Here is a 13,306-nt window from a genome sequence, read left to right on the forward strand (position 1 = left end):
TACTCACAGAGGAAAAATCCAAACTGACCAAGTGTGCCGACGTTAAGATGAAAACAGATGAATCATCGTTTTCAAACCAGAACCTGCTTCAATGTAGAAAATGCCGCATGCTTTTGTTTTTTTGGAAAGAGAGTTCTACGCAGACTTTCCCTCACAAGCATAAACAAAGAAACCATAGACGCGGTTTCAACAAGCGAGATTTGCTCCAAGATAACGTGGGGTGGGGGAGGGGGGGCTACTGAAGCTACAATGTCCCCTGAACTTTGTCAACAAACCTAAACTGTCCTGAGTGCTTTAAATGTGCACAGCCCCAGCTGAGTGGAGGTTCTGTGTGGCTATGAGCGTTTTGCATACTTCACACCATCATACGGTCCATGTGAACGCACACTGCCTGATGTCACATGCAGGAGAGAGTCCAGACGGATGGATGCCGTGGAAAACAAACGACAACAACAAAAAAAAATAAACAAACAGTGTAATATTCGCTTAATATAAACAGCTTAATAGGGCCCCCAATGTTTCAAAGTCCACAGGTCACTTGATTTTACGAGTAGTTTCCTTTTTCTTATCGACAGGAACTCATGACTTATGAAATGAAACTGGGAAGTAAAAGCTGAATGCTACCTCATTCAGTTTATCCTCTATTTCACAAGTCCAATCTTCTTGGCTTCTGTCTCATATATCAATAACCTCCACATCTTGACAATAAAAACCTCAGCCTCCTCGTCCAGCACCTGTGAAGAGTGACACGTTTCACACGGGTTATTCTTCTGCACGAACCATTACAACACTGACACATCTGATAGTGAACAATCCATGCTGACCAGTTAACAGTAGTCTGACACTCACCATAGCAACATCGTCTAGGATACCTTGAGGCGTACTGTGTGCCATTACCTAAATGGCAAAGCAAATACAGGTTATATTAAAACGCATAAATTCATCAAAAACCACTCAACAAACAGCCCACAGTCAGTAAACTGCAGCCTATAAATATAAGCAAATGTCGTGAACTAGTCCACACCTACTGCGCATTTCACAAAACTATATATACACGAGACATGGCGTTTCTCTAAATGCAGTGTAAAAGCAAACAACAACATAAAAAAAACAAACGAGTTTGGCAGATGTCCCCAGTGTTCTGAGTTGTGTTAACCAGACATCCTGAATGATGACAGTGTACTGATAGTATCTTATACGCTCAGCAGCTCTGCTACTTCTCTTTACTCAGAGAACATCAGAATCTGTGCTTATCTCAGAGATGTCATCAACCTGATGCACAATCACGTACCTTTGAGCAAACAAAATCGACTAGCGTGGCTTCCTCTTCACCGATGTACTCTACAATCTTCTTATTGATCCACGGCCGGATCCGTTTCTCCATGAGAGCCTGGGAAAGAGAATCACATCGCAGTTTCAGCAGGACAGTTCAGAACTGCTCAAAACTTCCTCAGACTGACTGCTCATGTTGAAATGAAGGATTGGGGAAAAGGAAGTCAGTTTTAAGAACAAGGCCTGCTTTAGCTTACGGTAATCAGTCACAGACAATGTGAGAGGCAATATTTAAACTTATGGTTTGCCATATTACATGTGTGTGAGTAGTCAACAGAACACTGACACTCAGAAAAACTACTTTCAGAAATTTCTTTTTCATAATGTTTGAAAATAATTTGACTGGTCTGACGAGAAAATTACAAAAAAAAAAATCTTTTGTAACCTATGAAAACTATCAGAAAATACAACTACTTATTCCTGTGTGTGACCTTGCAAAGTGACCTTGATAACAACACCCTTTCTCGAGCGCCACCCCCCCCCCCCCGCCTCACCGTGTCGATCATGGACCAGTCCAGCGGGTAGCTGAAGAGCTCGGGTTTGCCTGTGGGGATTTTCTCAATCAGACTCTTGATGTGTTTGCGTTTCTCCTCAGTGTTGGCTCCTTTGCCTCCTCCCATTCCAGCTCCGTCCACTCCGCCTTTGTCATCGTCACCGTAGTCCAAAGGCACCAGCTTCCTCTTCCGCGGCGCTTCTTCAGCCTCGTCATCGTCGAAGCGATTAAAGACGCTGTCCACCGGCAGTTTCTTGCGTTTGGCGACGCTGGGCTGACTGGGGCTGCCCGTGGGACCTTGGATAGCAAAGAGAGAGGAGAAAAAGAGGTTAAGGAGATTAGTCTCTCCGTCTCAAATTCAATTCCAATCCCAATTATGGTGACATTTGAACATGGAAGTCGCTTGAAACTACTTTAGAGGCACATGGTTTAGAGGCAAAAGGAAACAAACGGTGGCGACTCACCGAGTTTGAGGCTCAGGCCTATCTTGGGGCGGTGTTCTTCCTGAGGTGGGGCGCCAGGGGGCGAGTTTTCATGTGGAATAATGATGCCGCAGGGTGACTCCTCCCCGGGCGTGTTGGGCGTGGCGTTGCCGCTGGCGGAGGACACCGACGTGGCCGCCAGGGCCGTGATCGGCCGCAGGGTGGGTTTGAGGCAGGGCTTATTGTCAGGCTGCTCGCCTTGCTCCTCCTCCTCCATGTCTTCGCCCTCCTCCACCTCCTCGTCAGACGGGGGCGGGCGCGAGTGCGAGTGGGAGTGGGAGTGCGAGTGCGAGTGGGAGTGGGACTTGGCCCCCCCTCTGCGTTTGTCTCGCTCGTCCCGCGGCGGCTTGTTCTCTTTCTCTTCCTCGAGCTCGAGTTTCACCGGGGGCTGGAGCAGACGCTCTGCTTCTTCTTCCATCTGTGACAAAACCAACAGACACAGATGAGCGCAACTGAGTGAGATTTATGAATAGCATCGGTCGAACTGTAAAAGGAAACAGACAGGCGCTGCGGCATATGGCCTGTCGCAAGAGGCGGGAACACGCAGCCGCGCCCACGGCCAGATGCCCTCACCCTGCGTAGTTCAGCGTCAGGGTCAGGGTGTCCCTCTGCGAGGAGCCTCTGTCTGATCTCCTCGTGCTCCTCTTTCTCTCTCTTCCTGTCTCGTTCATCCATCTCCACCTCCTTTTCTCTGTCCCGTAGCCGCTTCTGCAGCGCGCTGCCCCTGCGGGTCACGCAACAAACACAATTTCTTCCCGTCAGTCAATAAAAAAAGCAACAACACTGGAGCCAAGTCTATCACGACAGAAAACAAGGGAGTCACGTGTGATGAAGGTCTCAAGATTTTAATAAGTCTCAATATCTTCGAGCTGTGTTCTATGCTAGTGCTGAATTTAACTCAGTAGGTTTATACTAGTAGTAATACTGTTAATCTGCTGGTCCTCTCTATGAATCATCTTACCTAGTGATGTGAAGGGTACCCGTTTGTCTCTGTACTCACCTGTAATATTTTGGATCATCGCGATCATCATCATAGTCCTCCAGGAACTCCTTTAGGCGTTTGCCCTCTTTAGCCTAACGGGCCAATAAACCCAAATCTCAATTACAAAACGCAGATTTACTCACTCTCAACGCATGCAATTACCTTAAAGAGCTAAAGAGTTCAACAGAGCTTTTACCGTCTTTACTGTGAATTATCTAACAAACATACTTATTTCAAGCAGTTTTGACACTAAAAATTCTGAAAATGTCAAAATTACTGAACTTTTCACATCCAGTCAAAGATTTGTATTCCTCATTACCCAGTAGGTTCATACAAGTGAAATGACATGTTTGCAGTTCCGTGGTGCTGCAAAACTGTCTGTTTGACTGCACTCTGACAGCATGTCATATATAAAAAAAGCATTGTGTTGTATTGTTCTGGTTATCCGGCTCATATCACAGGCTAACTATCACGAGGACCTGACACACTCAGACAGTGACAGCGTTCACTTACCGTTTCACGCCTGCGCTCGTCCTCTCTCTCCACTTCCTTAGCATAATCTCTGGCCTTCTTCCTCTCTCTGATTTCCCAGTTCTTCAAACGCTTCAAACGAACAACGACAAAAAAAAAAAGTTACTTCAACACTACTTAGAAAACAGCGTATGCCGCCAAGTTCTTTAAGGAAACAGTCTTAATATTAAAGCGATATGGTCCCATAAGGGCCAATAATGCTATTTGACCCATGCACTTCATCTTGTTTCAGTCCTTTCTGGAGACCAGGCCAGTCAGTGAGTTCTCTGTACCTCCTGATAAGCGGCCTCCTTTTCCCGGAGCTTCCTCTCCAACCTGCGGCGCTCGTACATCTCCTCCTCATCTTCCTCGAGGTCCCGTTTCTTTCCCCGCTCTCTGTCACGGCTCTGCTCTCTGGAACACAAGCCGTGAGCGTTCAGCACGACTGTCCCAGACCTCTGTTCATGTATCATCAGTGATGTATCACTGATGAGCAACTCATCATTTGCATGAAAAACAGTCTCGCTCATTAACTTATTTGTTTTACTGATCGGGTCGTATCCCTGATAAAAAAAGGTAAAACGCTCCTCATCTCTAGCACAACGCTTAGAATCGTAGCCTGTCAACTGATGATCTCAGTCTGAATCCCAGTGTCTGCACTGAGGGATTCACACATGAACTCGAACTTCATATTTAAGCTGGATTAAAGCTGACCCTTTCACCCGGTGTTTTGTACGCTACTTACCTGGACCTGCTCCGGTCTTTACTCCGATCGCGGATTCTCTCCTTTTCCCACTCTCTCTCTCGTTCCCTCTCTCGTTCTCTCTCTCTCTCCCTTTCCCTCTCCCGCTCTTTCTCCCTCTCGCGGTCCCTTCTCTCCCGCTCCCGTTCCCTCTCTTTGTCTCTTTCCCTCCTCTCGCGCTCGAACTCCAGCCGTTCTTTCTCTTTCTTCCCTTTCTCCTCCTCCAGTTTCTGCAGGAGAGACAGACATCGAGGCTTAGTCCATATTCACCCACGTCAGACAGCACTGTTGCAATAAGTCATACAGACAGGAAGTGGTTTCCAGTTCCTGTGACCTGACACTAATGCCATTCCACATATAATTCAGAAAAGCTGCTAAACCCAAAAAACACCAAATTTTGCTGTCATGTTACAAGGACGTATTTAAATCTAAAGAAAATGTTTTTTTCCCCAAGTGCTTTACGGCGTATCATCAGTGACAGTAACCACGGGAATGACTTTGGTTAATGCACTGCATCTCGGTGATTCATACCAAATGAAACAGAGACACATTTAATATTTCGTAGTGAATTCTGTAGACATAAAAATATCTGGAACCCGCAGGATGAGATTAACTAGAGCAAAATCGTCCGTGCCCTTACTTTCTGAGAGAACCACGTTCTCGCAAAAATATCTGGGTGAAAATTCTGGAAACCACTTGCTTTCGAGACCTACTTTCCACGTTTAAGATATGAAAGCATTCAAAAAAAAAAAAAAAAAAATCAGGTAAAGATGCTGCAAAGGATAATCTCTCTTTTTCAGAATGTCCGTCTCATTACAGCAGCAACAGAAAGGCGTCAATCCGTTTTAAACTAGGTTGTTGGTGACTTACAGGTGTTGAACTATGGATTCAGTGCTTCGTTGCCCCTACAACAAGCCTTTATGTTAGGCCTGGGAGAAAAGTAGGTCAAACGATTCACAGGAATATTAAAAAAAAAAAAAGAGACACATGATTCTTTCTCTCATGTTATCACAAGCACCCTCACATCCAACATCAGAGCATTATGGTGACAGAGGCATTGCAAACTTGTCTTGTTCTTTTGTTCAGAATTGGAAAAGGAAAAGAAAAAAAAAAAGCAACAAACAATATTGTAGAGTCTGGCTTACCCCCACTGCAGTCTTCTGTGGCTCTCTGGGGTTTTGACTCTCAATCAATGACGATGACAGGTCATTTGGACAGCATGACACCCACAGTTTAAACAACATCTAAACACAAGGGGCTCTCTAAGGCTTACACACTCTAATCCGGAGTGTATGCAAACATCGATTCAGTGTTCTTTTGTACTCTTTTGGGCTTTTCACCGCTTACGAGTTTACCGGAGAACTCGAAGGGCTTGGCAGTCCGCCCCAAGTCTTATGACCGTCTTCAAACCTGTCTCTAAAACGAGACGTGTAGCAAAAGTGGAACAAACGTTCCATTATGCTGGTTCAAAAGGAACACTACAAACAAATACATATTCACATAACTATGGGTCTGATGCTGCCAAAGATGTAGGAAGTAAAGAGAAAGAGGATGAACACACAAAATGAGGGGAAAAAGAAAAGAGCAGGTTGCTGGAAGGGAAGAGTGGAGATGGTGTCTATAATTAACATTACTCTGTGCTTTTTCCCGTCAGACACGTTGGCTGATATTATCCGAGTTGTGGTTGCCCCCGTTCGGATACACTGCTGTGTTTCATATGTGGCTGGTCGTGAGTTCAGCTGATCCCATCAAGAGAAACCGTGTCGTTCTCAGAGCTTTGACCTATCCTGCACTGAACTTTCTCTCATGGTCCTTCACCTGCTGTGAGCTGTTTGACAGTGATGCGTCTACAGCCCTCACGTCCGTGTTTACAGTGGGTTGCTCTGTGTTCCGCCTTTTACATGACACATCAGTGGAAATATGTGGCTAATAGCACTTCACCTTTCTACAGCCTATGTAACAATAAACTAATTATAATTAACGTTATCACAGTCTAATTGTTATTACTGGTTGGGAAATGTGTGATTTATGAAACAAAAAGGAAAAGAAGAAGAAAAAAAAAAAAGACGATAATGGTGATGATGAAAATTAGAGGAAGAGGGACAGGAAACGAAAGACAGCAGAAGAGCAGGTGAGAAAACAAACAGAGAGAGGAAGAGAGAGAGAGAGAGAATAGTGGAAAGCACACACACACAGGGCTAGCTCATACCTGACTCGTTCTTCAGAGCGTCTGTGTGCTGTGGAGGGGCGCCCCCCCGCTTATATACAGGCCCGGGGGCCAAACTCATTGCAGTGGTTATTGAGTCTCAGTGTCAGCAACACAAACCATTTAGTCAAGATCATCATCTGGAATAAGAGGAGGACTCACACAGGTTCACTGGGCTTCTAATGGACTTCTAATGGAATTCTCATTAAACGGAGGCTGAAGACGAGATCCCTGCAGTAGTGCGGCATGTTTTTCATCGTATGATTTGTGCCGGGTGAGATGGGAACAGACGCTTCGAAACTCAGTTTTGCTTATCACTGCACAGAGCAGTTGATACATACATGGGGGTTGGAGTAGCTGACCAAGACAGGAAAATTACGAGTTTTGAACGACTTTTGCCTTGTTCTCATTTGAAAACCACCATAAAATGCTTGCCTTTAGTCCAAAACCAATCTTTAAAAAGATCTGCCACAGTTACCCCTGTGAAAGTCCTCCAGAAGGGGGCGCCCAATATATGTAAAGAAGAATAGGAAGCTCATACTTACATCCTATCCACGTAACTTTTTCCATAGCTCTGAGATTCATCTTGCTTTAGTCACCATATGATCTCTATCATAATGGTGGGGTTTAATGAATAGATTAGCTTTAGGGAAAGTTTACATTATGACCATGCATTTGTTTTTGTGTTTGTGTGATGACTGATGTCTGGTTTCTTTAAATTAAAAAAAAACAAAAACAAAAACCAAACCCCTAAAATGACACTCCTGTACATCACACAAGTAGCCAATTAAAATAGCAGACCACGACAATTGTGTTTAAAAAAAAAAAAAAACGAGTGACAGATTTGTTTGTTTAGAATTTGTTTTTGTAAGCTTAAATATTTAAAACTCATTTCGATTCTGAGAACCTAATTCAGAGTTCAATGTCCAATCATTACAAATATTTTCATGTTAATTTGTTCGATCTGTTTTAATTATTTTTACTATCCCTGTGAGACACTTCTGTTTGTTCTGGTGATCTAAACTATCTGAGGACACTGACTGTCTAAACTAGGTGTGTACAATTTTGTTAACCTATCATGTAAGAGAAACAGGAAAGTTACCTTGTGGGTGTCACGGAATTTGTTGATCTCCCTGGATATTAAGTCTCTCTTGTCTTCCTCCATGTCAATAGCATTGATGTCCTCCTGTACAGAAACGAGGTGGTAAACATTAAACACTGGGTGCATTCATCAAAATATGCAAGGATAAACTATGTTTACAATTAGACAAGATTTACCAAGTGCTTGTGCATATTCGGTTTATTCTAGCTTTGTTTATCGATGACAAAGTTCAGGGTCAAAGCAAAAATTTTGAATCCTCTAAGAACATTGTTTACTCTCATACCATGAAGAGAGGAAAAAGAAGGGGGGGGGAAACAGAGTAAAAAGGATGAGAAGCAGACATACCTCTTCTTTCTTTTCCTTTTTTTTTCCTCCGCCGATGAGCTTCATCGTCTTGTGTGGGAGCATTCAGCTCATTAGAATATTCTCGGATGAGTCCATCGATGGCTGTCTTGACCATTTCGTCACGTTTTTTGGTCTCCTCGTCCAAGATCTCCTCTTCCTCCTCTGCGCCGTCCTCAGCCTTGCTATCCTACCAAAGACAAAGGGTTTGGGTGCAGTTTTAATAACCTATTGCAAAACGAATAACCCAACACTAACGGCTGGATTTCCAGACAAGGTCTGAAGGAAAGAAAAAAAAAAAAGGCTCGCAATAAAATTAATTTTTGAATGTTATCCATTCAGAATTTATTTTAGTCTGTGACCAGATTTAATAATGTGATGAGAAATGAGAGTAAAATCTCTGGAAACCATGGACTTCTAACACTCACCCCATTAGCACTTTTCTTCTTTGCCTTCCACTCATCGAGCTGGGCCTTGGTTTTAGCGTCAACCTTCACCAGTAGCTTCTTCTCCCCGACCTGCAGCTCATGGAGCAGCCTCAAAGCACGCAGCGTGGACTCTGGCTCCTTAAACTCACAGAAACCAAAGGCTGACAAAAACACAGGAATTAATCTTTGGAGAAATTTGATTCTCCAAGAGCTAGAATTTAACGAGGTTGCGTAATGGGCTGGTAACTGAACGGCGAGTGACTTTTGAGAGTAAGAGACGCTTTTGTTTTACCTTGAAGTTTACCAGAGGCTCCCTGGACACGCTTCCAACTCAAGACCAGTCCACATTTCTAGGGAGTGAGAATGATGGAACATGACAAATCAGCTTAATCGTGCATCAAAGAAGAAATAAAATACATAACACAAGAAAGCTTTCTGCTATAGTGGACATCAGGTGACAGCTGAGATCTTAAAATAAAAAAAATGTTCCCCAGTGTTAATTATTTCATTCATGGTGACTTAACTTAAAGGTCATGTATACAAACCTACTTAAATTCAAGTTCATTTTAAAATTTCAGAGCTGCTCAACTCCTTCTACAAATGACTCTCTCACCACATTCTTTCAATTGCACCATATTTCACACCAAATATGAAACCCTAAGACTGAACCAAACTAAAGTTATGATGCCTCATAAAAGAAGCTGTATCATCCAAAACAACTGATGCAAGGTTATGTTAGGTCTTCTAAGTGCTGAAAATCCATGATTTGATTACTGACTCTGTGAACTGCCCTGCTCCTCATGGGGCACTTGGGGTTAAGGCTGCAATAAACCTGTGCTTTAATAGTTTTGACTAACACCGTACATGACCTAGTAATGACAATAGAGCTGTTCAATACCACAGATAATAGGCATTTAACAACCTCAGCATGCTGTGAAAATAACACGTAGCTACATCACATCATACAGCTTGCCATTAAAAAGTCCTAACCAAACAGGGCTATTCAAAACTGCGGCAAACAAAGCAATGAAGCTTAGGTAGTCCCTGCTTTCGGCTCCCTCTCACTCACCGCAAGCAGCTGTCTAATGAGCATGTCTGAAGCCTTCTCTGAGATGTTCCCCACAAAAACCGTTGTGGTGGGACCGGTGTTCTCCTCTGTCTCCTTGGGACGGGTAGGTGGGAGCTCCTTCCTAGGGACAACGGGTTTGCTAACCACAGGCACTGAGGTGGGCACCAGAACCTGTTCAGAAAAGGACTAAATAAATACGGAGCCATAGTCTCCCTGCATTTCAGTAAAGTTTCAATAAATACCTGAACCATCACACGCCACATATTTACAGTCATTTCATCTTCACCAATATCCTGCTCAGATACCACAGAACAAGGCAAATGTGAGTTAAACAGAATGAAGAAAAGGGGTACCGTTGGAGCAGGGGTCATGATTCCCATGTGGACTGGTATCATTGGGGTTCCTACAGATAAATGAACAACATAATCATTTTCACTGGTTCACACAGAAAGAATTTTATAACTATAAATACAATTCTCAGCAGTAAATTAAACTATGAGCAGGAAGCAGTTTACTGTTAATTGTAAGCCTACAGGACCTGAAAGACCTGTGCTTTGTGTTACGTCTACTGCCCAAGTAGATGTGTGATGTCACATTGACGCTATATGTATGTTCCCTACATCTGTATTTCTCTTACCAGGGGGCATTGCTGGAGGAAAGCCTGCGAACTGTGGAGCAGGCATCCCAGGGGGTAATGGGGGAATGCCTACTTGTGGCCGATTGAGATGAGGGGGGAAAGACATCTTGAGAACACCCACCTAGGACAAATTAGTATCATGATCACCATAAACCAGTGTCCCGATCCATAATGCCACCAGTAATTTGCAAACATTCTCTAATCTGGCTACTTCTTTTGTTGGCGCTCACTTTGGATGTTGAGTACCCAATGCCGGACTCCTCTCCTCTTGAACCAACATTAAAACATGTAGATTGTGATCCTTGCCAACAATCAGCCCTAAAACTGCCTCCTGCATTAATTTAGCGATGATGCTTCTCTTTGCTATATACACGGGTAATAAATAATGGCTGTGCAATGGGGCCCTAATAACTATTTAGTCTTCAACCCGGCTAGTTAGCTCAAACGAAATCATTCTGAGATGCAGGTTAACAATCTATGTGCCAGATATATTGTGTGGGAAAAGATATTAAGTTAACTAGAAGCTTAATTAGTGGTCTCTCAAGTATTTATCAAAAGTAACAGCTCTGAATTAAGCTAAATTTTTTAGTTTTGTTTTTCTTCACCTCTTAGCAAGCTACTGTAGCTAACTAGCCTGTAGCAGAAATGCCTGTAGCGAACCTAGCAACAGTCATGCGGCGACGTGCCACCGATAACCAATATTTTTAAATGGGATTCAGAATATCTTATGTGTACAAAATAAGCACGATAACATTATAAGTCCACAACAGTGCAATAATTTTAATTTTACTTACCCTATCTTTATTATTTCTTGATCCTTAGGGAGTCTTCTTCGGTAACCTGATATCGAAATTACCGGAATTTTTTCTACGAAGTTGTGATCACACTCTTCTTTAGTGGTGTTTTACGTTCCGGTTTTGTGCTCAGTTGTGTTTCTGCCACCATCAGGATTGGAGGTTTCCAACCTCAAACAGCAGCTTACAGCAGTATCCACTGCAGGATGACAAGCAGAAGACAGCGAGATTCCCCTACTTGTCCAGGGAATGTCTAATTCTAATATTTAAAATGTTAACCCAGGATATGACAAGTAGCCCGCCTCCTGGTGAGCACCCAGCTTCACTGAAACTAGTGTCTTTCATCATCAGTATCTTCAACATTAATGTCCATGGAAACTATTTTTTGTGAGTGATATGATGAGGTTATTTATCACTTTTAAAACTATGCAATGGAGTGTCCTTGTGTTGACTCAGTGATTCTCAAAATGTTTCAAGATGTCAATCTCTTATAGCTACCTATCAGAAAGAAAGAAACTCGATGCAAAAGGAACGTAACTGAGGTGATCTTACAGGTGCCACCACAATGTTTCAGGTTTTCCAGAAAACAGTACACCAGTATGTTTGTTGTCTAAAAGACTACCACAGTCAAAATGACAGTCAAACTGACAGAACCAGTGGTTAAAGCATTTATTTATTATTTACTAACAAATAACATGACAGATATCCATGCCCACTGTGGCATAATGACCAACCCATGAGTACTTTCTAATTTTGGGGGGATTATTGTGAATTGTATTATATTTTGGACTCTGATCAGGCGTATCAGTTCGTTTTCTTATTATGTCACATGAGCTGTGGATTTCTTCAACTACTTCAGAATTATTTTAATATCAACCTTTGGGTCACCAACTACTTCGATGAGCTCCTACTCTTTATAAATGAAAAAATTAATATCATTCCCACTCGTGTAAGGATGGGAGTAAGTGGATAACCTGTTTTGATAGAATTTCATTAGACATATTTATAGGCTTAATGTATAAAGATCTAACCTTGGTGACATATAGAGTATAGTTTTGCTGATAGGGTCCCTGTCACATTAAATAAAATTGACAAATACAATTACTGTAATTTCGATGGCTTATTATGTTGTGTGCATTATTTGAACAACTCATAACCAAACGCTTAAAAAATAATAAATGAACACATGAGTGCGTGACTGTCTAAAATGAATGATACTTCATTCTAAGCACACAACAATAACAAGAGAACAAAAATTAAAATAGTAATCAGGATACATTTTCATGCATTAATGAATCGACACATAAAAAGTTTGTTCAGTTCCTTGAACTCTTTTTTTTCCTGTTGTCACTATGGCCACTAACTGGGCGCAGCAAAGGAGACACACTGAGACCTAAATCCGTGTATCTTCTGATTTACATCTATTTAATATATCGTTCTTTGCATGTTGTAGGTGTCATTCATATAAACATACGAAGTGATGTGATAATTTGAGAAATTTTGTAAGATGATCGCCCGGCCTAAACATTTCTATTCAATCATTTGCTCATTATCGGAAGGCCATGTATTAAGAAACTATTACCATGGAAATAATCACGCGCTCTCAGCGTGCCCCCCCAAATCCGTCTATCGCTTTCCTAGACGCCGCTCTAGATGAGCAGCTTTTTATTTACTCATTAATTACTTAATTTATTTAATTACTTACTTATTTGTTCATTTAATTTTATGTTTAAACACAAATAAGCACAGGGACACCAGGGACGTTACAAAATAATACACAACATAAAGTCTTAAACATCAGCAACCGTTTCCGCTAAAGACTGCGTTTGACACACACGTCACATTTGGGCGGGTTTTTCATGGAAAATGCTAGAAACTGACGAAGCGCTTCCATCTTAATTTACTGATATCCTTCCGTCGTAGAATGCAGTACTGCGGCTACTGATGTTGTTATGTACTCTCTGATGTTTCTGATATTTTAGACGTTCATTCCACGACAGTTAAGAAATAAGCGAGACAATTAATCTTGCTTTCGCAGAGGATACAGTGAATGACCTACTGAAAAAGTAAATGCAAAACATAAGTGCAGCCGAGCTGGATTCTGACAAGCGGTATAATTTGTCATTTTAGTCAAATATAGGAAGCTATCAGGAATGTTTAATACGGGCGCTCTCACAGTACATGATG

At 42.3% G+C, this 13,306-nt stretch overlaps 1 protein-coding gene across 1 annotated transcript; it reads right to left on the bottom strand.

The window, feature by feature from the left end:
* Positions 1 to 223: 223 nt before the first annotated feature.
* Positions 224 to 11,195, bottom strand: rbm25b (RNA binding motif protein 25b). Its single transcript, XM_030770597.1, has 19 exons — positions 11,120 to 11,195; positions 10,326 to 10,446; positions 10,042 to 10,091; positions 9,689 to 9,859; positions 8,912 to 8,969; positions 8,620 to 8,780; positions 8,133 to 8,381; positions 7,850 to 7,933; positions 4,545 to 4,771; positions 4,093 to 4,213; positions 3,803 to 3,892; positions 3,308 to 3,381; positions 2,881 to 3,031; positions 2,629 to 2,725; positions 2,290 to 2,526; positions 1,827 to 2,122; positions 1,292 to 1,390; positions 850 to 897; positions 224 to 734 (listed from the first exon to the last, which is right to left on the bottom strand). Exons 2-19 carry the CDS (start codon positions 10,429 to 10,431, stop codon positions 642 to 644), a joined length of 2,412 nt encoding a protein of 803 aa, XP_030626457.1. The 5' UTR covers positions 10,432 to 10,446; positions 11,120 to 11,195; the 3' UTR covers positions 224 to 641.
* Between the last annotated feature and the right edge of the window lie 2,111 nt (positions 11,196 to 13,306).

This window comes from Chanos chanos, chromosome 4, assembly GCF_902362185.1.
Source record: "Chanos chanos chromosome 4, fChaCha1.1, whole genome shotgun sequence".
Classification (NCBI taxonomy): Eukaryota; Metazoa; Chordata; class Actinopteri; order Gonorynchiformes; family Chanidae; genus Chanos; species Chanos chanos.

Bases quoted from the DNA above. Each gene is read 5' to 3' on its own strand.
- rbm25b (XM_030770597.1), bottom strand. From the start codon at position 10,431: ATGTCTTTCCCCCCTCATCTCAATCGGCCACAAGTAGGCATTCCCCCA. The intron at 4,214-4,544 runs GTAAGTAGCGTA...CTTGTGTTCCAG, and splicing joins AAAGACCGGAGCAGGTCCAG to AGAGCAGAGCCGTGACAGAG. The intron at 3,382-3,802 runs GTAAGTGAACGC...TTGGCCCGTTAG, and splicing joins ACGAGCGCAGGCGTGAAACG to GCTAAAGAGGGCAAACGCCT.